At 41.4% G+C, this 26,480-nt stretch overlaps 1 protein-coding gene across 5 annotated transcripts in view; it reads left to right on the top strand.

Annotated features, from left to right (window-relative positions):
• Window positions 1-24,128, top strand: part of HECW2 (HECT, C2 and WW domain containing E3 ubiquitin protein ligase 2) — a 199,592-nt gene extending 175,464 nt beyond the window's left edge. For all 5 annotated transcript variants that reach the window (XM_064158857.1, XM_064158867.1, XM_064158856.1 and 2 more), the window contains 11 exons: window positions 1,457-1,566; window positions 5,507-5,627; window positions 6,650-6,763; window positions 10,951-11,103; window positions 13,151-13,249; window positions 14,762-14,891; window positions 15,462-15,608; window positions 16,136-16,250; window positions 16,974-17,059; window positions 18,251-18,363; window positions 23,215-24,128. In XM_064158857.1, the coding sequence (XP_064014927.1) occupies window positions 1,457-1,566; window positions 5,507-5,627; window positions 6,650-6,763; window positions 10,951-11,103; window positions 13,151-13,249; window positions 14,762-14,891; window positions 15,462-15,608; window positions 16,136-16,250; window positions 16,974-17,059; window positions 18,251-18,363; window positions 23,215-23,326 (1,300 nt within the window). In that variant the 3' untranslated portion in view covers window positions 23,327-24,128. The remainder of the gene's footprint in view (window positions 1-1,456; window positions 1,567-5,506; window positions 5,628-6,649; window positions 6,764-10,950; window positions 11,104-13,150; window positions 13,250-14,761; window positions 14,892-15,461; window positions 15,609-16,135; window positions 16,251-16,973; window positions 17,060-18,250; window positions 18,364-23,214) is intronic.
• Window positions 24,129-26,480: the final 2,352 nt, after the last annotated feature.

The raw sequence follows: 26,480 nt of genomic DNA, 5'->3' as shown, positions 1-26,480 counted from the left end.
GCACACCTCTGTTCCTTCAGTTCTGGGGAATGATACAATTATCCTGTAAACCATTCTGAGATGTAGTAAACATGAGGTGTGTTTTGGATATTTTTATTGCTTGGGAATGTTGTATGGTTTTCACATGCTGCGGGGCTGGGTGATAGGTTGGACTAGATGATCTTGGAGGTCTCTTCCAACCTGTTTGATTCCATGGTTTCTGAAATATTAAGCTGCAGCTAACTAAAAGTAAGCCAACCTACACTTATGTTTTTAGGGACCAAAGAAGGTACACAATGCACCACTTTTTAAATTATCCTAAGAACAGCATTATATATTGTGCTTCAGATGTTAAGAGAAAGGTGTTCCCTCTAAACATCTTGTTTGACATACAGCACAATTTGTCATTTTAACTCTTAGTTTAGCTCAGGATTGAAACAGTGCTTTAGATTTTACCATGTTTTAATCATAAAGGTGTAACTTGGAGGAAAACAACCCATGGTTGTGAATAAACTGGTAGAAAAAAAAACCTTCTCCAAAAAGAACCTCATGCAAAAAAGCCTTTCTAGTCATTTGTTCAGTGAAATAGCTTAGTAAATGACATCCCTTGTCTTTGGACATTCCTTTTGTTGGTTGAGCTCTATAGTGAAAGGCTGGCTTGTGATTCTTTCTGTGGCTAAACTTATAAGAAGAATTTTTACATATTATCTCTACCTTTTACTCTTATCTGTGTTGTGTTTAACATCCGACGTGGACTTGGATATCAGTCCCATTCTTGTATTACATATTCTGTCACTTTCTGGATTCACTTTTGTCAATTTTGGGAGAACACTGAAACTGTGATTTATGTCCAGACTCTATGTACACAAACGCCGTGATCAGGCTGCAGAATGTCTGTTGTTCTTCTCTTCAAGTTGTATAGCAGTAACAGATAGATGAGGCATGAAGTAACTCAGACTGAACAGGATCCCTGTTCCAGCAACACTGTTAGCAATAGAGGTAAAATAAAGAAATAGCCTGTGCCAACAAGCTCTATGCATTCAACCACTTCAGATCTGATTTGTAATGCTGCTAGCTTGGAAAATTTGTCTCTCTTCCTAGTCTATGTGCAGCATTGCAGAGCTTTCCCCAGGAAGGTGTGACGAATGTTATTTGACACCCATGTATTGAGAACATCAGTGACGAGGAAAAAAGGCAAATTTTAAAGGCCGAATAACCATTTAACTCCCAAAAGAAATACCACATTATGTATGGTGATGTCCTACCAAGGCAGTGATTAATTGCTTTCCTGCACTGTCAAGATCTGCTTGAGGAAATGGCAATAAAATATTTTGTGGCACACTTAAGCGTGCCTAGTGGAAATAGGCAAGTGCCTGCTGAAGAATTCAGGTGGGTAATTAGGAAGTCATGCCTAGAATGTGAAAAATGCCATTCCTTAAAATAAACCTGTTATTTCTTATCTGCTCCTTTTCACCAGCTTGTTTGAGGAGGAGATCATGTCCTATGTTCCACCACATGCCTTACTTCATCCTAGTTATTGCCAGTCCCCAAGAGGCTCGCCAGTGTCTTCGCCCCAGAACTCTCCAGGTGAGTTGCTCAGGCACAGCTTCTGCAAGGGCTGTGCAAATCCATTTCTCTTTCTTCTTGGTAAGGACTGCTTCCATTCCAGTCACACTCCGGCTACCTTACCCAAAGTCAGGGAATAAAAACAAGAGAAAATTTGTTTCAGTATTATTTTTTATTTGTTTTCCAAGTTGAGAAATGTGGCAGCCTAGAAGTGAGAATCTACTGTTTGGAAACTTCATGGTTTCCAGTTTTTTTAACATGGGCAGATTTACATGAGGTGAAGCACTCTCTGAGTGAGTGGTCAGTAATCTCACTGCAGTACTTTCATGATGATGGTATCTGCCAGATACTGCAGTAGAGCCAGTCTCATCATTAACCTTACATTATGCTGCATGTAATGGCTTTCCATCTTTCTGAAAATCCAAGTTCTGTTGCTCCAGCCACAACAAAAATTTAGCCTTTTTTGGAGCCAAGTCAATGAATGCGATTGCATTGGATTGTCAGACCTGAACCTTTGGCTCAAGCTCACAAGATGTTTTGCCAGTAGAAAAGATTGGAGTGTTACAACCTCAGAGGTTGTGATTTCGTTCTGCTTGTAAAATGCACAAACTTGTTTTTCACTGATGTGAAACAGCTAAGTGACTGCTCGTGCCAGGATCCTGATGCCTCAAGAATTAAACATGTGAGATCTAGTAACTAAGCTGTGGGTCGGACCTGAATGATTTCAAACAAGACAAGCTCAGCTTGACCTCTGCAGGCTAAGTACAGCAGTTTGGAGTTCGTAGATGTCACTGTTCTTAGTTTTCTGCAGAAGATAGTAGGTCAGTAAAATAAAAACACTGCAGTAAACTGGAAGGAAATTTCTACAAATTTGAGAGCAAAAGTATACATAAGTAGAGATTATTTGGGATGTAAGCATCTCTAGGTAGTTCCAGATGGCAGGAAAACTTTATTAGTAAAATGCTGTCATTTCCTCACGAGGGTGGTGTGCCACTGGAACAGGCTGCCCAGAGGAGTTGAGGAAGCTCCAAGCCTGGAGTGTTGAAAGCCAGGTTAGATGAGGCCTTGAGCAACCTGGCCTAGTAGGAGTTGGCCCTTCCCATGGCAGAAGGGTTGGAGCTAGCTGATCTTTAAGGTCCCTTCCAACCCAAACTATTTTATGATTCCATGATTTTTATGAGTTTTTTTTTTCTAGTTCACAATCATTAAGACCTTTCCTTTCCTAGAAACCAGATTAAAATAATTAACAAACACATCCTGAGTGTTAAGCTGCTGCTGGACATAGGACCTCTGTAGCACCTATTTGAAGAATCTATCCAAAGACCCTTAATGGTCATACAGCATTCTGCAAAGCAGCAAAATATAATGTTCACATGTGTTGATAGTTTTGTTATATACATGGTTTAGATATAGCCATGGAATAAAGAGGAATAATGAAATCTACATGTATGCACCTGGTTTCCATCTGCAAACCTGTTACTCTTCTCTGAGTGACAAGTTTTGGCTTTCAGGGATACAGTTTCTTCTTGTTCCAAATTCTGCTTGTACCAAAGCGTGCTGGGCAGGGCTCCACGACACCAAAGCTATTTCAAGATCCATTCCGTCTTTAACACAAAGTATTCTCATCGATCCTCAAAGGAGCAACACACAGCAAAGGACCAACAATGATGGTTTGAGTCTCATTCTCCATAAAATTGTAAGCTCCATTCTGTTTCACAGAAAAACAGAGACAGAGAGATTGAATCTCCCCATCACTCTGCAAATGCCCATGTTTGCCATGGTGTACAAATGACTTTTTTGATGAGAAGCTGTAAATAGCCCATCACTTGTATGGAGGCTCTGTGTGTGTTTTATCAGCCAAACTGGCTGCTGCTGTTCCACAGAGGTTGTTAAGGATCCATTGTTCAAACCCATCACAATTGGTTGTACTTTCTCTTTTGGGAAGGATGAATAGTCATGAAGCTGCTCTTTATATCTGCTTTAGAATATAGCCTCTTTGAAAATCAAATATGATTAGCTCATCACTGGTGTTTTTAGCTCTTCCATTAACATCTTTTGTTCCCAAGGCGGAAGTAATCACTGTAATTGCCCAGGAATTTCTTGGCATATGCATCTGATTTGTAATGAGGACTTGTCATGTGCTGACAGAATAATAACACTGCTGATCTGTGAACCATGAAGTTGTGTGTTGCCAGGTTGATGTTCTGTAGTATCTTATCAAGGACTTCCTCACGAGGTTAAGATGAAAGTTAATGTGCTGTGTTTTTTGGTGACTACATTTTGGTACCTACTTTGACCCAAAACAAAATAAACAAATTAGGGGCAGAAAGCCAATAAGTAAAAGGCTGTTCATAGTTCCAGGTTTCTGGAAGTTTTCTATAGAATTCAGGTGAGTGCATCACTAGAAGCCCTTGGTACTCTCAGAAAAAGAGGACAACCATTACATATTAATCAATGGCCAGGGTTCCTTTATCCAGAGAAGTTCTACATGCTCCAATGGAAGCTCTGAAGTTTCTGTGACACTTTGCTATTCCTCCCACACATTGCCCTAAGCCTAGAACAAGTGGCGAGTGTCTTTCTGGTCTGACAGGTCTTTTAAAGACCTGCAAATGGCATTCAGTGTTCATACTGCTGTGGCTTGTTGGCTCTTTCTGCTCTGTGCAAAGCTCAGCTCTGTGAAGCCTTCCAGGAGTCACTTCCACAGCCTGCGCTCACTGCCCTATCCCATTAGACACATGTGCTGTGTGACTGAGGGGGCTGCTCTCCTCCCCCTGCTTCTGCCCACAGGCTGAGCAGATGCATGTTCTCTCTCAGAACCTGACGTTCATGCCTTAACCCAGAATAACAAACGTTTCTGTATGGGTTTAAGTGAGAAGCCAAAAACCCCTCACATGGGAAACTGACTGTCACTTAAAAGACAGCAGTCTTCCTGTAAGTGCTGCTGAGCTGTCCGTTTGTATTTCCAGTGCATTGTGGGCCTGTTCGATGTGCACAGCTGCAGATAAGTGGTTGGCAACCTGTGTGCTGAGGGCAGGAGGAATTTTAAACCTCCTCTGAGGATTTTTTTGGGCATGTCTACACAGCCTGACAAGGGAGGGATGTAATATTAAAAAAACTAGGGGTGAGAAGATCAATGTAGAATGACTGAGACTACTGTCCTGCAGCCAAATCAGATGAAGTAATTTCTCCAAGGAGATAAGTGGAAGTTCTAAAGGTGGTGACATCCAGAACAGATCCGACTAGACTCCTAATTTGTGTGCACGCAGGTGTGGAACTGTGCCACTTGTTTGGCATGCAATGTCATGTCTCCCTGCTTTTAAGACACTCTCAGAATAAGTTTTTCAAAACCAGATCACTTTGACCATTATGGATATTCCTACAGTCACATGTGAATAGTTCCAGAGACTAAAATTTAGAAGACTATCCATTCTTCCTATATTTTCTTCCTCCTGTTTTCTTCCAATATTTTTCTTTCTCCTATTTGTCCAAGGGAAAACCTTTTTTCAGGGAATTTCCAGAAGTCTTTCTTCTTCAGTGTGATATGTTCAACAGGGGCACAGCAGAGTCTGTTTATGCTTCATTTCTTGTTTTTCCCAATAATACTAAAACCAGAACAGAGCAGAACATTTATTGCAGGAACTGTTTTAAAGGTTAGACTTGAAGTGCACTTGACAAACAAAAGTTAGATCTTTCTAGCTGATTGTTCTGTTTTTTTAATCCAGCCTTTGTATTGACCTGGATTTTCTCCTTTTAAAATTTGCTTTAGAAACATGATACTGTTGGAAATGAGCAACCTAAAAGTCCTGGATGCAGAGCAGATTTTGAAGACAGGCAGCTTTTACCCTTTATGAAGGTGCTGAACCAAACACAGTCCATGCCTTTTGCAATCAAGGAGTCTCCTGATAGGTCACTAATCAGGTCATGTCACTACAGCTCTTTCTTCACTTTTTGCTTCCTGCAGGTACTCAACGTGCCAACGCCCGAGCTCCAGCTCCTTACAAAAGAGATTTTGAAGCCAAGCTGAGGAACTTTTACAGGAAGTTAGAGACTAAAGGATATGGACAAGGCCCAGGGAAATTGAAGTATGTTGAAGAATCCCATGAAATGGAATTTGTTGCTCAGGCATCCTGCCTTGCTTTGCATGTCCACAAGCTTCTTCCCATTAGAAGGAATGCAGATACTACATTTGCCTTGTGCTTCTGGAAATAAAGAGCCTGCTATAATAGACACAGTGCCAACATGCAGTTCATAGCAGAGGATACAACAAGTTCTGTGCACTTCTTTTTTATGTGTCTTCCAGCTATGTTTTTATACAAATAACATTACCAATACAGTGCCAGAAAGTACTTTGGGAAGGGGTATGCAGGCATCCTAATTCTTCTGTTGTAGCAATTGCTATGATACAAACAGTTAGACTTCATTTGTGTCTTTTTCCACATAAAAAAAAACTAGATAGGCTTTTCTTTTGTAGTCATTGCCTGTGTTGATCTCACAGTCCTCTTTTGCCAAAGAGGATTCATAAAATGAATTCCAAGGATTGGCTTTTAGATCTTTATGACAATTCCTCACTTTCCCATTTTTTCTTGCAGAAGGTACATTGTTTTCATACATGATATATCAGTCAGCTTTTGGACAGACAGCTGCCATTCTTTCTGGACCATTTGTCCCATCATGCTTATCTGATTCTGAAATCACTGTTCAGTGACTTCCTCATGAGTTGGTGGTTTTCCTTGTTAGGAGGTGGATTTTTGCATAAAAGGTTAGATTATTGCCTACAGTAGGCTGATTTAGAGGCCCAGCCTTACAAAAAGATTTTAATGAAAATGCCCTTTTCAGGACTTTTCCTGTTGAAGCCTTTAATTTAAGGAATAATTAGAGTAGAAAAAACAAACCTGCTCTTCTTGATACAAGAGACATTTTACTGAAATCTAAAGCAGATCCTTAAGGGAGCCAGACTAGCAGACAGAACCTGCCTGATCTGGATCAAATCATCAAGCAAAAATGTCTCTAGGAAAGTTACTCTTTTACCTTGCAGTGTAAATGAATGCTTCCAGCTGTAGCTCATGTTCACAAATTGCTGATTCAAATATATTTTGCTTCTCAGATTAATCATCAGGAGAGATCACTTGCTAGAAGATGCCTTTAACCAGATCATGGGCTATTCAAGAAAAGACCTGCAGAGAAATAAACTCTATGTCACGTTTGTTGGGGAAGAAGGGTGAGTAGAACAGGGAAGTCAATGTGTTCTCAAAACTCTTGTCTTGCAACTGCAGTTTCATCAAGCCTCTTGCGGTCTAGAGTGCAAAAAGGAAGGGTTACAGTCAGGAAATGCCTCATATGTAAGCCTAGAACACACAGCTGTTCAAGATGTGAGCCGTAACATGTCCTGCCTTCACAGAAGCAGTGCCTGTGTTGGTGTGAATTTTAACAATAGTTGCTGTGTGTCTCAGAATCTTACTGGGAAAGCAAAGGAGAAAAAAAAAAAAACAAACAACAAACCACTTTCTGTTGTTTTCTTTTTTCTTTCTTTATTTTCCTGTCAGTGCTGGCATTGTATCTCCAGTACGTAACATTCAGCTGATGTTTGGTGGAGATAGGATGCTTGAAGAGTAAGCTAAAGCTCAATCCTTAAATTAGGTCCTGTCTGAGACAGTAGGAGCTAAAAGCTGTGTGTGCTACAGGAGCTGCTCACTGCCTCTCCAGGTCAGAGCTTGTGTCACTAATGAAAGCAACTAGGCTGTTGCTGGTTGTCAAACAAACACAAATATTCTTTGGATTTCAAAAATCCATTCTGAGAATGCTCAGTCTGTATCTAGTGAAAGTCTAATGTCTTACAGGTAAAACAAGACCACAGAATCATTGTCTGGAAATGACTTTCAAAGGGCACTTAGTCCAATGCCATTGCAGTGAGCAGGGACATCTCCAAGTAGAGCAGGTTGCTCAGAGCCCTGTCTAACCTGACCCAGAGTGATTCCAGTGATGAGGCATCTACCACCTCTCTGGGCCACTGTGTCACCACCATCGTAAAAACTTCTTCCTTTTCTATCTAGTCTAAATATGTTTTAGTTTAAAACCATTACCCCTTGTCCTGTGGTTAGGTTTCTTGGCACATGAAACTGGAATGGTATTTGCCTCTTCCGTCTCTTGATTTGTCCCCTTTGTCAGATCTTAAAGTGTCTGTGTTGAGATACTTGATGAATGTATTTGGAAATATATTTGCAAATGTTACTCCTTGATATTGAGGAATCATAGAATCAACCAGGTTGGAAGAGACCTCCAAGCTCATCCAGTCCAACCTATCCCCCATCCCTAGCCAGTCAACTAGACCATGGCACTAAGTGCCTCATCCAGTCTCATTTTGAACACCTCCAGGGACGGTGACTCCACCACCTCTCTGGGCAGCCCATTCCAATACCAATCACTCTCTCTGGGAAGAACTCCCTAACATCCAGCCTATACTTCCCCGGCACAACTTGAGACTGTGTCCCCTTGTTCTATTGGTGGTTGCCTGCAGAAGAGGCCAACCCCCACCTGGCTACAGCCTCCCTTCAGGTAGTTGTAGACAGCAATGAGGTCACCCCTGAGCCTTCTCTTCTCCAGGCTAAACAACCCTGAGACTGCAGCACTCAGCCCCTGGAAGGCTGGAACATGCATTATTGCCATGCAATGCTTGAGTCTTTAAAATAACCAAGTTGTAACTTAAACATCTCATACAAGATCAGATAAAAGTAATCTGGTTTTGAAGCCCCCTAAGTTCTGCTTGTTTAAAGCTCACTCTGAAGTTCTTAGTGCTAATAAGAACTTGCTGCAGTCTTAAAACAAAAAATGTTGACAGCCGAGAACCAAGTGTGGGCTTGTTCATATAAATAATGCCACTGTGCTGTCTGAGGAAGAGCTCAGAACTGGAATGGCAAGGCTGATGCAGGATAAGATTGCACTCTATTGACAGAGCAGGGTGGGGTTGCAGGAACCAGGTCTCTCTGTCGCAGCCTTTACTTTCCCAGCTAAGCTACAACCTTGACTCCAAGTTAAAAATGAAAGGTGAAAATGTAGAAGTGATCCAGATAGACTGTCTCCTCTCATCAGACATCAGCCTTCTGCATTGCATCACTCAGCAGAGCAAGATGAAGAGTGACCTGGAAATGGTGGTGACTACACATCCTCTTCCCATTATATCCAGCGCCACACAAGGCTCCCTCCTTAATGGAAAATAATTAGTTAATTAAGAGCACAGTCAAATTAACATTACATCAATTGTCTATTTACAAATCTGCTCTGAGTGAGGAAGGAATGTGTGCAAGCAGTACTGTTTCATCAGAGATGGTGCAAGATGATGTATCACCCCAACCTATTCATTTGGCTAGGGGCAGAAAGAAAGGTGAGGGTGGAGGAGAGGAGAACAGTGAGGAGGAGGAGTATTCTGGGTTAATTGTTTCCTATTTGTGCCTCCTTTTCCCTTTTTAAGTGTGAGTTGGCTCTTACATTTATTTTCTGCTTCATAGAGGTGTAATTCTTCATGCAATAGGTAATGAAATCCTCAAAGATGAAAACATTTTAGTGAGTGTTGATTTCTTAGTGTGTAATTTAGTAATGGGGGCAACTTGCACACAGCTGTTGCTGTTCATACAATTTCTGTAATGAGTCTCACACTGTCTGGTATCTTCTTGGGACTTTCTGCAGTCATGCAGAGTTGGTATTGGTTTAGTGGTTTTGCATTTGCACTCTGCGTGGCAATAAATGAGGAAATGTTGACACAAAGAATGTTATGGTTCCTTAAAGTTATTTTCCCTTGGCTCTAGTAACTATGAGCAGGAGCTGCTTTGCGTTGAAGAGTGGTAGATTTAAAGTATTAATGATGCTTCCTAGGAGATGCGAGTCACGTTGCCAACAACACATCTCCTCCTGAATACCCAAATGCCTCACAGTTACAGCTGTTGTGTGGTTGCATACCTCTTGTATGAAGTTTTCTCACCCTTGTGCCAAGCCTTTAATTGTGGGATAAATCTGACTGGCAGTACAGGGCTCTCATGATTGATTTATTTAACATGACTCACAGTGACTCTACGTACAAAAAGGAACTATATAAGAGGGCTTGCAGTCAAGCACACTTTCTGTCCCATCTAAAGATTTCCTAGTGAGTCAGATTATCTAAGAGTCTTACAGATGACCCCTTTACTTCATCCTAGTATGTGTGCTGAGATCCAGCAGTTGTCCCTGATATCAAGCCACTTTGAGGGTGGAATCTGCCCTTCTTGCCAGAGTAAGGATCTGTGTCAGTACTTCACTTCTGAAGCTTAACAGAAGCAAAGTGCTTCCAAATGGTTGAAGGGAAGATGTTTTTCTGTCAGTAAAGAGGCTTTGTCCTCAACTTCATAATGGTATCTAGCCTTTACTGACAACTTCATTCTCAGAAACAACTCTCAAGCACATTTGTCTCCTGCAAAAGTTCATATTAGTAGCAGAAGTCCTAGGTGAAAGCTGTCCCCCTCTGGTACTTTTGGGTGTGCATTCTCTTAGTACTAAAGCAAGACCTTCTTGAAAGTTGAGTACAAATTCCTCAGTCTATAGAAGATCTGTGTTCTTATATTTTTGTTAGAGTTCTCTGTTCCCTGCTGGCAAACCTCTAGTTTTCTGTTTTCTAAGTTTACCAAAGCATTCACTTCATATTGAACTCATTTCACTGGTGACCTGCAGTATAATGTCAAAACTCACTGCTTTGTCAGCAGTGAGTTTGTTTATGATTTGGGAAGAAGAGATTATTTAGATTCCTTCTTCATTAGTACTGGAATCTTAAAATAGCAAAACCCAAACCCAAACAAACAAAGGAAAAAAACAACAAACAAACCACAAAAACAAAGGAAATGCATGCACTCTCTGAAAGACATTTGAAGGCACTCCAGTTTGGAAGGTACACAAGAAAATTTAGACCAAGAAAGATAAATCACTGAAATGATCTCAGATTATGTTGCTAGGGAAAAGAGAAATATTATCCTTCAAATTGTCCTGTTGTTGCAACTCTGCAGAGACAAAATATGAGCGTTTTTCATTGTCATCCTTGATTTGTCAGATGCAGATAGGTCTCTTCTCATATTTCCTCCTCCCCTTCCTGCCCCAAGTTACTTGGTTATATTTCCGTGGCAAAGAGGCCGTCACAGCTGGAGCCACCATTTGTTATGGGAGCAGCCCACACAGAGTTCTTCATTCCAGACCTTGCAGCCATTCCATTTCAGAATAGCCCCGTGAGGATTTGACATACCTTGGCATTAAGCAATCTGCAGGATAAGGGTTCTGCTGGTACTCTTAAGAAATTCTAATTAAGATCTAGCATATGGAATGTAGATTCAGACAAAGCATTTCCTTGCACAGAATGAATGCTCTGTAGTAATGTCACCTTTCTCTCTCAAGGTTGGATTACAGTGGACCTTCAAGGGAGTTTTTTTTCCTGGTGTCTAGGGAGCTCTTCAATCCCTATTATGGTTTGTTTGAATATTCAGCCAACGATACCTATACAGTACAAATAAGTCCCATGTCTGCTTTTGTGGACAATCACCATGAGTGGTAAGAACTATGTTTCTTCTTATTTTTCCAATGTTTTCTGCTGCTCCCATTTGTTTTCAACTGCTCATAACAGCTCAGACATACAACACAGAATCTGGTCTCTAACCAGCAGCAAATAAATTGTGTTTTATTGGATTTTGTTGGGTTTTGGGTTTTGGTTGGGTTTTGTTGTTGTTTGGTTTTTTTTTTTCTCTTGTGGTTTGAAATGATCTTATTTCTCACAAGGTCAGCAAAACTCTGGTTTGGAACATGTTGTCTCACAATACAGCTCTCTGTGTTCCTTGCATATTAACAGTCACTTCACAAAAGCAATATTAGCCTCTTGTGCATTAAAAAATGAATGAAACATTGGCTTCTTGTCAGCTAAGGAGAGGAAGGGAGATTCCAAACACGTGTTACTGCACACTGCTTGTTTGAGTCTTCCTAAAGAGTGCAGAGGTCTCCTCAATGGAAAAAAAAACCCAAACAATTTATCTATTGGAAGAAAAATTGTAGAGGTGTCTTTTTTTTTTGTGGGCAGGGGTAAAGGCTGCCAACTACAGAGCTTTGAAACAAAGTTTGTGCATACACTTCCAAAAGAGTTATAAAAGATTTTCACATAATCCTATGTTCACAATTACAAGCCAGTTTCAGCCACCCTCAGCGGATGTAAGCCATGGCATCACAGTAAAGCTGTGCTGTGAATAGGAACAGAGAATTCTGGTGTGTAGCTGACAGCTGCTTGTCTGTGGAGGAGAGACACTAGGGCCTTATTTCTTGAAACCAGTTAAGAAGAATAAACATCAGAAAGGAATCTCATTACTATCTTTAGAAAATTAAATGGTTGTCTGCAGCCAGTTCAGTTAGGTGAAGCAACCTGCCTCTTGGGCTCCAGTGCTGCATCAACAAATGGCATATGCTGCATTGCTGTAGTCTAGCAGAACAGTGTACCCAAAAGGAGAGGAGAAAACCTGTCTATGCTGTGAAAGTTCTGCCAATATCTTGTATTCCTCCATGGCTTCTGCAGTGCTGAACTGGAGACTCTGAGTGAGGGAGGCATGACCCTTCTCTTTCTGGGAGCGCTGATGCAGGTGACAGTACTGGACTTGTGCAGTCTCAGTGGGAATTCAGGAATGCAGTTATGAAAAGCAGTTATGGGTAGAAGGAGGAGGCTCTGCATGTCACATCCTCTTATTGCAAACCCTTTGTGCTGATGGCTATAATAAAGCCATAATCTTTCCAAGAGAAACACTGCTGAGGCTGTTTAAACAGAAAGGTTAAGAAACATTATTTTCTTCAAAAAACATTAGACTTAAATCTAGCTCCAGAGGTGTGGAGGGTTTTTTTTTCACAAAGCATCTTCATTCTCATGGGACTATTTATGGGGACCCTGCTGTTTCAAAGCTGCTGCCATCTGACCTGACTCACTCCCACCCCAACCCTTACACACGCAGCAAAATGAATGTAGTCAGGGAAAAGAAAGAGGGGAGGAAATAATTTGGATTCCGTGTATAGAGGGTTAGAGAGCACTGTGATACATAAGAAAAGCTTCCAGCCACTGTTTGTGTCACAATCACCAGTCAGAAGAGGGAGCAAGGAGGCACTGGAAGCTGAAAAAAACATGCAGCCAGAACTGCCAGGCTGGGGAAAGGTAGAAAAACTTTTGGGCTCCCACAAACAGAAAGGCAGGGTAATCCTGTGTGGGATGCGTGAAGAAAATTGTCGGTGGCTATCATGTGGAAGGCAAACTTCTTTATGAGGCTGGTCTGGCCGGGCTCCATTGGGCTAACAAGGGTCAGACATCTTTGAGAAGCTGCACCTTGGGTATCTGAGGGATTTTCCACACCCTGCAGACTTATTTTTTTCCTGTGCCTTACTCAGAATGCAAGAGAAACACAAGTTAAAAAAACAAACCAAACAAAAATCCAACCCACAATTTAGACACAATTATCTGATCTAAAAATGATGTTTGGAAACGTATGTAAGTTCTGATGACAGAGCAGTGCACAAACCACAGAGTTTCAGTGTCACAGTTGTATATGATTCTATGATTCTATTTCTCTTCCAGGTTCAGGTTTAGTGGTCGAATTCTTGGTCTTGCTCTGATACATCAGTATTTGCTAGATGCCTTTTTCACAAGACCCTTTTACAAAGCCCTCCTCCGAATGTGAGTAGACTTTTCTATCTCATTTTCATTTGGTTCCTTCCCCGTGGACTGTGCCATTTTGTGCCATTGTGACATTTGATTATCCAAGCAGACAGGCTGCAGTGAAATGCTGTGGTTTTACTCCAGATATTGATAAAGTTCTTACTTCCTTGTCTTGTAATGACTCACAGGGTAGGCTGTGAATCACTTCATAACTTCAACTGCAAGACCCATCTCAGAGGCAGCCTGATTGCTGTCAGTCTCCATTTTGAGGAGCTTTGCTCTGCTGTATTTGAGACTGTTTTCAGAACTACTGCTCCTTTTGTGGTGGAAACAATGAAAGCTGCTCTTGCTCAGTATGCCTGGAATATAAGACCTAATGAGTTTAAGGTGCTTCACTTCTTGTCCTCCCTTTGAAAACTGTTTCTGAGCACTGTGGAGGGATTTTTTATTATTATTAAACATCATACATTCCAGTAGTGTGGAGTAAGACTTCCAGCCCTATTGCAGCTGTATTTTTAAGTACTTCAATCTTAACAGCATCATTTTAATAAGGATGAGGATGTACTCCATATGGCCTTTCATACTAATATGTGACTGCCAAATTAAATTAGTGGTTTAACTTTTACTAAAGAGCAACATTTAAAATGAGGGCATCTTCATACACAGCCTAATTGATGCAACTTCCTATTCCAAGCTGTGAACCTTTGCTTCCTTCAGTACTGATGAGCCATCCAGACTACCTCTGCAGACAAAGCACTGTGCAAAATCCAGCAACTTTCAGTTTTGTTAGTAGAGGCTGTTAATGCAGGAAGGCACTTAAACTACACCACAAGTGTGGTTGCTTGCTTCTGACTTCGTGTGGATCCAAGGACAGAAGCGGGCAGGGGAAAGCACCTCACCTAATGAATAGCCCCAGTGTCCTGTTTTCATGAAGAAAGTTTAAAAATGAAGAATAGCAGAAATTGTCACCACGGCCTTAAGTGTCATTAGCAGGTGTTCAAAGCTGGGAGTGGTAACTGTTCAAGACAGCCAGGGGCAATTAGCCTCGTAAAAGAAGGTCCAGGTTAGGGGAAATAGGGCAAAAGGTAAGCAAATATTTTTGTGGCATGCAGGGTATCTGGACAGGCCTCAGCACCTGAAGAGATGAATGAGGTAGCAGTGTAGTTACATAGGAAAAAAGATTGTGAGTTGCTTTTTATAAAAACTCAGCATTTCTTTTACAATTTGGACTTTCTGCCTCTAAAATATTTTCATAACCCCAAAATACTCTTCAGAGGAAAAATGGCACAGCTCACTGTAAGCTTAAAACACAATCTGTCTTTAAATTAATAAGTTCTATGACTTTGCGTCCTACAGTAACTGTTGTTACTAGGCAAGTAAACAGATGTTTGAAGTAGTTTTGCCTTTATTCTTTTCATTTCCCTCTTGGCTTCCCATTCCCAGCCTGTTTTCAGGACTGTCCTATCTGAGTTCAGTACTTGAGCACATGCTGCTGTCCTCATTTGTGTGTTTTCTTCTTGTTTATGTTAGACTCTGTGACCTCAGTGACCTGGAATATCTGGATGAGGAGTTCCACCAGAGTTTGCAGTGGATGAAAGACAATGATATACATGATATCCTAGATCTCACCTTTACTGTAAATGAAGAAGTTTTTGGGCAGGTATACGAGACTTTTAATTAATAAATTCCCTTCATGCCTTCTGCTGCTAGAGAAGCATTTATTTGGAGAGAAGAATGATTGCCATTCCATGCTGATTTCAGCTTGTTTTTACAAAAAGTCTGGTTGCCTTGAAATCTAAGGAGGAATTACTATTTGTAACTGGTCAAGCATGTCTTTCTGGTTGAGGAGATTTTCTGGAGACTGTCTGCAATACCAATATTTTGGATTGCTCTGCTGGAGGTCATTCACCTGAATTTAAGTGCAGCAAGTTAGCACTCAGAGCTATTACAACATCTTTGTTGTGATACTGTTTAGAAGACTTCAGTCCTGTAGTTGCTGCAAAGGTTATTTCTTCTCAGCTTGTTCCTCATATGAAATACAAAGTTTCTTCAGACTAAATGGATTTTAAATATGATTTTAGAAAGAAATTTTTTGTTTTATTCAAGGTTGTTGAAGTCAGTCTTGGATAGCACTCTTGAGAGATTATTTCAACTTAAAAATTCAGATTAATGCATTTTTTTTAATGTCCTTAAAATATTTTATTCTCATTTGGTTGTCTCTTTTTATAAGATCACAGAACGGGAGCTAAAGCCAGGAGGTGCCAACATCCCAGTCACTGAAAAGAACAAGAAGGAATATATAGAAAGAATGGTGAAATGGAGAATTGAGAGAGGAGTTGTACAACAAACAGAAAGTTTAGTTCGTGGTTTCTATGAGGTACAAAATACTATAATGAAGTTTGCTTTCTTCCTTTATCCTCTCCAGATACTTTCCTCCTCATACACATTTCCCAGATGCAGAGTCTCATAAAGCAGAGACATGGATAATGACACAGTCATGCAAATAAGTTGCTTGCTAAAGTGACCTATTTGTTTCTTCCCTGGGCTTTTGAGGGGTTCTGTGCCCACGCTGTGCTCAGTGTAACATGGTAGAGTGAGTGAGGCAATTCTCTCTTACCTGTTTTAATATGGTCAGCAAGATTGAATGCATTGATCCTAATTTGCCCTGAAATAATTCGATATTGTTTGCCAATAAAATTCTTTCCCTGCTACTGTTACCCTCTAATGGAACTGCAGCCCAAGAAAAAGTTCTTTCATCTGCCATTAAAAAGGAAAAAGCCTTTAATTCTTTCCATTCATGGGGGAAATGCACCTGATAAATATTTAGTAGCTGACAAACCTTTCATGGGCAGTAAAAATACAATACATGAGAGATGTTGCTATGGATTTTATTTCCTTTCACAGGTGGTTGATGCAAGGCTCGTGTCTGTGTTTGATGCCAGAGAACTGGAACTGGTTATAGCTGGAACAGCAGAAATTGACTTGGGCGACTGGAGAAACAATACAGAATACAGAGGAGGTAACCTAAATTTGGGCTTCTTCACTGACAGGGTTGGGGCCTGGAATTACCCACTTTCTGAGACACTAAAGAACCATCCCATGAGATGCATCTATAGTAACTTCCAAATGTCTGTAGTTAAGTTTGTGTTAGGAGAAGGTAATTTATCCATTTTAGTTTGCTTCCTGTCTTCCCCACCCAGCTCTTCACTTCTGCTCTTGCCTGGACAGCATAGCAGAGTCTTCTCCTGAAAAAAAACCAAACAAACTGTGTTCCACTCCACACAAGTGGAGAACCACTCAGATACTGGATGCAATTGGAGATAGTAACCATCCTTAGGAGAATCTGCCTCTTTTCCTCTCTCAAAGATAGCAGGAAGTGAGAAGTGATCCCAGTGTGTGGAGGCTGGCAGCTGAGATCATTCAGGAGCAATGGCAGATTTGGAAGCTGCTTTGGGGAGATGGCTGCAGCATTGTTTATAGCTTTAGCTAGATGAAAAGCAAAGCATTGGAATATTTTAAGAACTGTCATTCCTGCTGGTGATGGATCAGTAGAAGAAACACTTGCAAAAGAGTCCTTTTTATTGGATTTTAAAGCATTTTAGGTGTATTCTCCTCTCACCTCTTGCCTCATGCTGCAGTCAGCTAAGAAATACAGCATAACTGTGATTAAAACTGAAGCAGGGAAAACCTTTCAACCACTTGGTAGCACCTGAAGGTATAAAGGCTCTGCTTGCTTTAACAGGTTATCATGACAATCACATTGTGATACGGTGGTTCTGGGCTGCTGTGGAAAGGTTCAACAACGAACAACGGCTGAGACTTTTACAGGTAAGAAGCCAGCTGATCTGTGCATACAAAGTGTGGTGTTAGAATTCAGTGCTTATTACATCCAAATGTGATGGTGATGATTGTGCATTTGGTTGCATCATTAGGTAGAGATTCTAGTGGTATTTGTACATCTTAGGACAGAGGCAGCTTGGATGTAAATTAAAGTGCATCAGGTGAGAAAATAATGTTGAAAACCTCAACGCTGGTCCAAGTCCATTTTCTGCAGCCAAGTCAAGCTGCAGAATCCTGCTGCTGAAAGACTAAAAAGCTCTCTTTAGAAGAATATTTATACATATGGGATTACTGTTCAGTTTTTATTTTTGATTCAAGTTATGTCTATCATGTCAGTAGGGAGACAGAACCCCCACCCCAAACAAGGCCATGTTTTTCATCTGTTATGAAATCCAATGTTGCTAGCAGATCAGAATTTGCCTCTGAGTCACCTGTAAGAGTATGATGATTTTCTGGGCTTTTTTTAATCTACATTCTTTAAAAAGGTCTGTAAAAAGCAATGGAGGGGTATCTCACTTGATTTAGAGCCAGCTATGTCTGCTTATATGTTCCTGTCACATCTCTTAGTCAAAATCTTCCACCATATCCAAATTCTTAACGCTTAAGTAGCCTCTGCTTTGTCCAAACTCACGTTTGAGCTGTTTATGAGAGATTCGAATTAAATCTGCTCACAGACAGCATTTCAGCCAGTGTTGGTGGGCATTCTACCTCACCTTCAGAGCTCAGTTCTTTCCTGCATACTGTAGTACTAAATGCAGTAATTAGCAATGGTTTCTAAAGACACTGAAATCCACCTGGCTGAGAAGGCAGAAGATGAAGCCCTTAGCAAACACATTGTTACTTCTTAATTAGTTTATCCTAGTAAAAACAGCAGGGAAAAGCTCACTTAGGCCTACATTTAAGTAGTTTGATACTTACAGTGTGTTACTGTATGGTTTTCATGTAGCATAATTACTCTGTCAAGGAGAAACCTTTGAAGGAAATTAATCTGATCAAAGTTTTCTTTTTGGAATCCAATATCCTCCGTTTCAAGAAGCATTTATCTGTCATGCCTCACAAATTTCCTTGGTTTGCTGATGCCTTTAGATAAGGACTCCAGTGGGTAAACTGCTGGAAGTGAGTTTGGGAGCCACACTCTCTGTATGCCCCATGTCCCTGATGTGCTGTTTGCGCTGGCAGTTTGTTACAGGCACGTCCAGCATCCCTTATGAAGGATTTGCCTCTCTGCGGGGGAGCAATGGTCCCAGAAGGTTCTGCGTAGAGAAGTGGGGCAAGATCACTGCTCTTCCAAGGTACAGCTGTGAGTGTGTTAATGCTACAGATGCTTAAGAATGTCATTTATTGGGATAACAGAAGAGCTGTCTGAGAAACAGAACTTTAAACTGAACATGCAGATATATTATCCTTCCCTTTCCCCCTCTTCCTTTCCTCATTCCAGTGCCTGCAGCACCCATTTCTCACTGAGCTCCATTTGCTCTCACGGGAAGTGTAAGCTCGCCTGCATGCTTCTTGTGGAAAGTTATGTAAGAGTGGCTCCAGCATTTAACTTTATTTGATCAAACATGTAGGTATTTGCTTCCTGAGTATGCAGTTCATCACTTAGGAGAAAAAGCTAGTAAGAATTACAACTAAATGGCACTTGTGACTGTGAGTGAATACTAGTATCAAGTTTTTAGCATTAGAGACACACAGCCTTTATAGTGTAGTTTAATGGTGTGATGTTGATGCTCTATGTCACACAAGGAGTGTTAACAGACACAGAAGAGGCAAGTTGTGAACTGCAGAAGAGCTGCATTTTGAGGAGGGTGTCATTTGCCTTAAGAAGTAGCTCAGGGCTTAGAAAAGATGAAGATTTCTAGGTAAGTTCAATTGAAATAGTGAAGAAGGTAAAGGAGCAGTCAGAGGCCAAGACAGGAAAGCAGGAGTAGAGTTCTACAAGTCCTTGCAGGCAAGAGACAGCGTTCAAATTGAATAATGACAGGTTTGGAAGAGTAGAGTGAAAAGATTAAAAAAAGAACAAGTTGCTGTCCTGACTTTCCCAGTTTTGTAAAGACAGGAGAAAGAGTTGCAGAGCTCCATGGAAACAATACCAACACTGGGCTCTTGCACCACTCATGTTTCTAAACACATAGGGTGGCCACGTTGCTGACAAAAGATTACAGGTGCTAGTCTTTCCTGTATGTGATCATGCTGATCATCTTCTAGACTTCCTTTTGGCCACTTCTGTAATTCTGTAGCCTCTAGAAAGAGTTAACAGTAGTAAGACACAGGTTAGTGTGTGGGGTGTGGGTGAACTAACTGTACTTAACCAAATCTCAAAGGTAGCATGATGCTTATACCCTGCAGTGATAGTTTGGGGCTGGGATAAGCCATGGGGGAAATTCAACCCTAATCACAGCCCATTCCTCAAAAAAAGAATTCCTTGGTAATAATTTGTGTTTACAGCCTCTTTTTAGACACAGGGAGGCTATCAGACATACAGTTTCTCAGACCAATGACTGTTAGCTTTCCCCTCCAGCAAAATGTCAGAGGCAGAGATGTCTCTTGGGTTGACTCCTGCCATTTGAACCACACTGAAGAAGGTCAAGGATGCAGAAGTGGCACTGTGAAATCCACAGGCACAGCAGCTAGTAGCCTTTAAAAACAACATCATTCTGTGCAGCTTACATTAGAAATGAGAGCCAGGCAGCTGAGGAGTGATGACAAGCAAATTCTGTAAACTGCTGTTTCAAGTCAATAGTATCTTTTGGGGATCTGGAAATAACATATAGCCTAGTGGGTCTGCTGTATAGTTTGGTTGTTGACTGACCTATAGACTGGTTTTGATTCTGTTTAAAAAGAAAAGCCTTTCACTTCTAATAGTTTCTGACTTCCAAAGACAGGATTTAATATTTTTTTCAAGTTTAAGTAAGAGAAGGTGAGAGTATTTTCATGTATTCTTTAATACTGAAGTTCCTTGTGCCAGCAAGCACAGCTTGCAGCATGGAAAAGATCATGACAATGCCAGAGCAGAATGTTCAGAATTTCCTCTGAGAAGGTTATGTGGAGCCCTGGTTGTAACTAGCTGCATAACAAAAACTGCTTCCTATGGTGCAACGTGGAGAAATGTGTCTAAAATCTTTGCTACAGTAGAGTGCTCAGACAGTGTAAGGGAAACTGAACCCTTAGGAGAAGGTATCATGCCCTTGCCATTTCATTGACGGTTTCCTTGGTTAGGTTTTGTCTCTGTGGATAGTTTCTAAGGTACAAGAGTGAGAATTAAAGTAAACTGAAAACACACTTGTTCTGGTACAACAAATTACCAGAACAAAAGCAACTGTGTATCACAAGTATCTCCCGTTGCCATGAGCTGGCAGTTCCTGGCATTCATACATGGGGAACTTTAGTCTCATAAACTATAAATGGACCTCCATGTTTATGCTTTCAAGGGCTAAGCCCTCATCAGAAAGCAGGATTTGCATTTATACATATCTACTTTCAGTGTGTCTTCATCCTGCACCTTGTCAGTTTCAAAGACTTGCTGTGCAAACACCAGGTAGTGGTGGCTTGGAAGTGAGGCATTGCTAATCGCAACCCCGAGTAGCAAACTTCTAAGGAGGTCAGCAGACACCCCCTGCATGTGTAAAACATGGCTGGGTCTGCTGAGAGTGCTGCCCCAGGACTCTGTGGCTCTGGTTCTTAGGTAACAAAAGCAGATGTGTTGAGGCACTCTCACTTGTAGCACTGTTACACTTTGTGAAATGCCCTTTTGCGTTTGCTGGGTGGCTGTGGCAGTTTGAAGGGACAGTGGCACAAGCTAGAACTCAACCAGTTAGTAGGCCTTCTGTTTCTTCCTCTGTTTCTACAGAAACTGCTGCACTGTTGGTAACACAGAACACCTGTCTCAACCTCTTCTTCCTGATCTTGAGACACAAAAGGCAACTAATCCAGTTACTTAGGTGTGCAACTGTGGCCTGAGCAGCTGTGAATATAACACTTGCCTACTCACTAGGTGTTTACCTAGTTCCTGTTGTTCTGACTGCTGTGCAGCCAGGTCTGCTGAAAGCAAATTAGAGAGATTTCTGTGAGGGTGCATGTCAGGTTGCCTAGCTTGTACCACTGCAGGATGTAAAAAGCCCTGGAAGTTTAGCTTAATTATTGCTATACCTTGCCACTTCCTTCTTTCACGCTGTGGTGGAGGTAGCACTAAGTCAGCAGAGAGACTGCTTCTCTTCCAGTTCATTTACATGCTGAGAAGTTGGTTCCAGGTTCATCACTGCATGTTACAGGTCAGGTGTATCTGATGATTGACACACAAATAGTATTTGTGTCTCACTGCTGGACTTTAGCTCAAAGTCACTCTATTTTGCCACTGTAATCAAATGAAGAGGAGATTGAATTGGAATCTAGATTGTAGGAACCAATATGATTTTTCAGGTTCTCATAAAATGTGAGTCCAGGACGACGAACACTTAGTGCCTATCTGGTGTGAAATGTTGCAATGGGAAAATACTGTTCAGGGAGAAAAAAACTTTCTTCTCATGGACTTAAAAAGCTGCTTGTGAGGCTGAGAGAAGAGTGAATTCCCTCAGAGGACAGAGATCTTGGCTTTTTGTCTTTTGTGATGACTTGGCTTTCCAGAGTAGGTGATTGCATTTTCAGAATTGCCCTCAAAATTAAGATAAAGCTCAGTTCTCTTAATAAATGTAAACAATGTGCTGGCTTCCAAGTAAACCAGTTTGTAAGGAATCCTTTGCTAATTATATAGCATGTGTTTTACAGTCTGTGGTTTTGCAACCCACACAGCATGATCCATAGTTCTAATGAGTGGCTCCCAGCCCCATGCAGCAGAAGCACGTGGTTAGGCTGTTGACTGCCCGAGACTCTTTCATACTCTACACTGAGCTGAAGGGATCAGTGAGCTCCAGCTGCCCATTTGGTGCTTGGTCTAAATCATCTTCTTCCTTCAAAAGGAGAATTACTATTTTTAATGTTTTTTTTTAAATAACTCTGCAGGAAATTCAGCAATTTCATCTTTTTAGTCCTTCCACTGACATGATGTTCCACATTTCACAGTTATTTAAGCAACCTGCCCTTCATCAGTATTAAAAGTGTTCTATTGCAAATGAAGAGAAACCTGCTAAAATGCAAAAAGGTTTTCGTCCTCTGGAATCAGTCTAAAGTGAGGCTTTGGTACAAAGCTTCAGAGCGGAAAAGATGCTTCTTCCAACTTCTCCTGTCATCATTTCCCCTTCAAGAACCCCTCACATTAATAGTTATGGCTAACCACAGTAGTGTTTTAGAAAGTGTTATTCATAGCCTGTCTTGAGGCCAGGCAACGATAGTCATTATTCTGCTATGAAGAGAAACCTTTATTAGCACCTTTTTCATTCCCAGAAAGGTTCTGAGAATCACTTCTAAATGTGTCAAAAAAATGAGATAGACTTCAGAAACAGAGAAATAACCAATGTGGCTGTCCTCTGAAGAAGGCAGGGTGGGGTACTGGAGGGACAGACATAGTTCAGTGTAGTTACAAGGAGTACCAATCTAAAGGTCATTGGCATCCAGAGCCAGGTGTATACGTGGAGTAAATCAGCACCAGCAGCAGCCTCTCAAGAAAACAGTCCTATGCCAAGCAAATGTAGAAGGAAGAGTACCCAGTTTGTCTGTCCTTTACCTGCTGTGGAATTAGGGTGCTTGTTAATAGTTGGTCAGATCTAAGATCTCACACGTATTCAGTGCACTGAAATGCCTCGTTCTGATCACAAACAGAGTATTCAGGTGCCAGCAGCACAGAACAAATACAGTTTCTCAGAAGAAACACTTAAAGCCAGGATTCCAGAGCAGACTGTTGGAATGGTACCATGTGCTATCATTCTTTTCTTGTGCACATTCAATTGATAAAATCTCTCTGGTGCCTTTTGGGCTGCCACTGTGTTTCTAAAGATCTTCAGAAATGCTGCTTATTGGCTGATTTAATAAGAGGAAAGTAGATTAGACCTCACTCCCTGTTCCATTGGAAAACATCATTTGTCAGAACAAAGTCTTCTGAAAGAGTGCTACTTGCCAACCCCTATGCAAGCACACACCACTCTGTGTTCTCTTTTGAATTTCTCAAACATTTACAGTTCTTCACCTCCTCTCTTTTTGTTTTTTACCCTCAGGGCTCACACTTGTTTCAATCGCCTGGACCTTCCCCCTTACCCATCATTCTCTATGTTATATGAAAAACTGTTGACAGCAGTGGAAGAGACAAGTACTTTTGGACTTGAGTGATACACAAACCACAGTGCCCAGCAGACTGGACTTTGGTGGATCTGCCTTCTCAAGGAATGAATGAATATGTTGGATTTCCTGGAGGAAAATTGTGTCATGGTGCAATTCAAATAACGAGGTTCAGTGAAAGAGCTCATGAAGCAATTAAAACAGCATTGTGATAGTGACAGAATTCTCTACAGCCAAACTAGCACGTGCCTGATGTGCAGGGAAACCCAAGTCTTGCAATCCATGTCTTTTCAGGACAACCAGGCTTCTTAGGCTGATATTCAGAGCAAACAAGGAGTGTGACCCCATGTCGTGATTAACCTGGCTACTGCAAAACTGACACGTACACAAACTGGATTTCATCCAAGTGGTCCAAGAGAAAGTTCAAGTCAAAATGTGCAATCACTCATCCCCATACCTCCCCAGTCAATTATCAAAATCCCATAAAGCAGACCTTTTAAGTTTCTTTTTTTCACTCACAGAGGTACATAACTTTGTCCCCCATGTTACTATAGCATATCCAGTACTTCCTTTACCTAGACTTCGAGTGCCTGCATGGTGTGCCCCACAGAGCCCCAGTTCCTGGGGCAGAAGAGGATTGGAAGGAGAGTCAGCAACCGAGGATGTAACAACTAAGACAGACCTGCATTAAGGAGGTTTGTGGAATTGCATTTGCCAGTGATGTGTATGACAAAAGATGAGCTGTTACCATGAACTTACTCACTTATAAGACTGATTTTATGCTTTATACTGCATGGAAACTATTTTAAGAAGAAACTAGCAATTTATCACAGCATATCAGGAAAACAAAAACCCTAACACAGTGACTTCTGTTTATTTTTATAGGTTCCTTATATTCTGTTTCTTAGAGTGTAAACAGGAAACGAGCAAACTAAACCACTGTTTCTGTTCTCATCACTTTCCATGCTTGGACAGACATTCTGCTAATGTTTATTCTTCAAGCACTCTCAAGGGAAAAAAAAGCCTTTTATTTTTATAAGAGTAAGAAGAACTCCCCGAAATCTTTTTGCACTGAATGTACCAAAGTTGAAGGGACATCGTGATCTGACTGATAGCAAACCACATCACTCTCAAGTATCTATAACAGCGCTTAGGATCCAGGCTTTCTTCACAGTGCCATGTCTGTAGCTAGCAGGACTGCACACATAAGTAATAATTTTCTAATACTCTCTATGATCTTGTAATACTATGCATTTATTTTAAATGCATTGGGGTCATTTTTCATGCATTGAGTAACTTAATGCAGCGGAGTTTAATACAGATATTTCGTACACTCCTCACACCTTTTTATTTGTACAGCACCACAAAACACCAACTCCTTTGGAAGCCCAGCAGTCACCTACCTGGAGGTGAGCCACTGGTCATAACACCACTGCCCCCTGTGAGTGAACACCTACGAGATGTAAACTGTTCGTAGTGTCTGAGCTTGCGTTTTCACTGGTGAATAGCTTTCTTATCAAATGTTCTTTGAACGATTTTTTACAGCATAGCAAATGCTGCATGGGCACAGATTTTGTTACACTTAATTTTGCTGGACTCCACAAGGCTTGCTCCCATCTATTTTTGGTCCTTTCCTCTCGCTGGTTTCGTGGAACGTTGGTGCAAGTGTGCCGCGTTCCATGTACAGCTGCTGTCATGCAGCACACCTACCACCCCATGAAATTCCAGGAAGTTGCAGTTGCGTCCTGGATGATGAGAACGTGGATCCCATGTTGTGCTAGCCCTCTTGGGAGCACTGAAGCACAGCAAGCCCTGTTCTGTGGGAAAAGTAGCTTCTGAAGTCATGTTCTCATTTTGGAGACTCTTGAAAGGGCGTCTCAGGGAGGTGTCCTGCATGTTGTTGCAGGAGTGAAGATCTATGGAGATGTGGTCAGCACAGACTGCCCACACCACCCTCCAAGGCAGAAGGAAGGTGCAGCTGTGCTGGTGGCAGTAAGACTGTGAAAACCCTTCAGGCTTGTCGAGAAAGTGTTAGCTGTGCCAAGGAGAACCCACTTGCCAGAGCAGAGTGAAAGCACTCTCTTGTTTCAGGAGTAGGTGAGCTTCTGCATGACATCTGGACTTGCTTATGTAACATAGATTTTCTTAGGCTACTTCTGGCTGCTGTGAAAGTAGCAAAGAGAAAGCCAGACACAGCCCACATTTTACATATATATTTATCAGCCTTCGCTAGGTTTGCATGTCACAGACCCCAACACACATCCCAGGACATGAATGAGCAGTAGGCAAAGCCGACTTCTTAGCAGGTCACTCCAGCATGGCTCATGTTTCATCTGATCCACCTACTGAGTAGCTCAAACTCTGGCTCTCCAAGCAGAATGCAACTTTGGATTGGCTGAAGGACTGCAGAAATCTGATTTTATGATACTGTGTTATCTGTGGTCTAAAAAGGAGATTTCCCAGGTGGAAACTGTATCTACAAGTTCTGAACCAGAAACTCTTTGGAACGAAAAGCTTAAATATTTGGGACAAAGGAAGTTTCTACTAGTCTGCCTTTTAAGTTATGCTTTTGTACAAAACTAAAACAATAAATGCATCTTGTCAATTTTTATTTAACTATCTCTACTGCACACATTTGTTCTGTATTTATGCATGTGAGCATAACTGAAGTCAGTCACGTTGAGCTGGAATTCTCTAAAGAAGTGACAGCCACCAGATGGGGCAGCTGTAAGCTCCAAAACCTTGTATCCTCAGGACCAAGAGAGACTGAGGGCGAAGTTGCTGCTTCCTCGTTTGCTGCCAACATCACATTGGAAGGACTAGAGAAAAAGCTGTTCAAAAATGACGAGTTGGGTGCTAAGGTATGGTTACCTGTGGTGCCTCAAGCACTTGGCTGCTGGCTCTTTGAGGTGCTACAAGCAGTGTTTCTCTGAGAGATTAGCAGGGAGAGAATATAGGAAGGGAAGCCAGAGCTTTCCTCTTACTGCTTGGAATATTCTCCCTTCAATGTGTGAAGCTATTCCACTTAAACGTATCCCAAGTGAAAGCCAACTTCCACGTACTGCAGATGAATGCAACAGGCAGGCATGGTACTTTTGCTTGTAGCATGTTGTGGCAGCCATGAGGGTCCAGATAGAGACCGAGAACCCATTCTGAGTGCTCTGTATCTCCTCAGAGCTCTTCTAGTTGGTGCTGAAGGACCTTT

Source organism: Pogoniulus pusillus, chromosome 2, assembly GCF_015220805.1.
Source record: "Pogoniulus pusillus isolate bPogPus1 chromosome 2, bPogPus1.pri, whole genome shotgun sequence".
In the NCBI taxonomy this organism is placed as follows: Eukaryota; Metazoa; Chordata; class Aves; order Piciformes; family Lybiidae; genus Pogoniulus; species Pogoniulus pusillus.
Note: the sequence above shows the minus strand (reverse complement) of the source record. Positions and strands in the feature narration are given on the sequence as shown.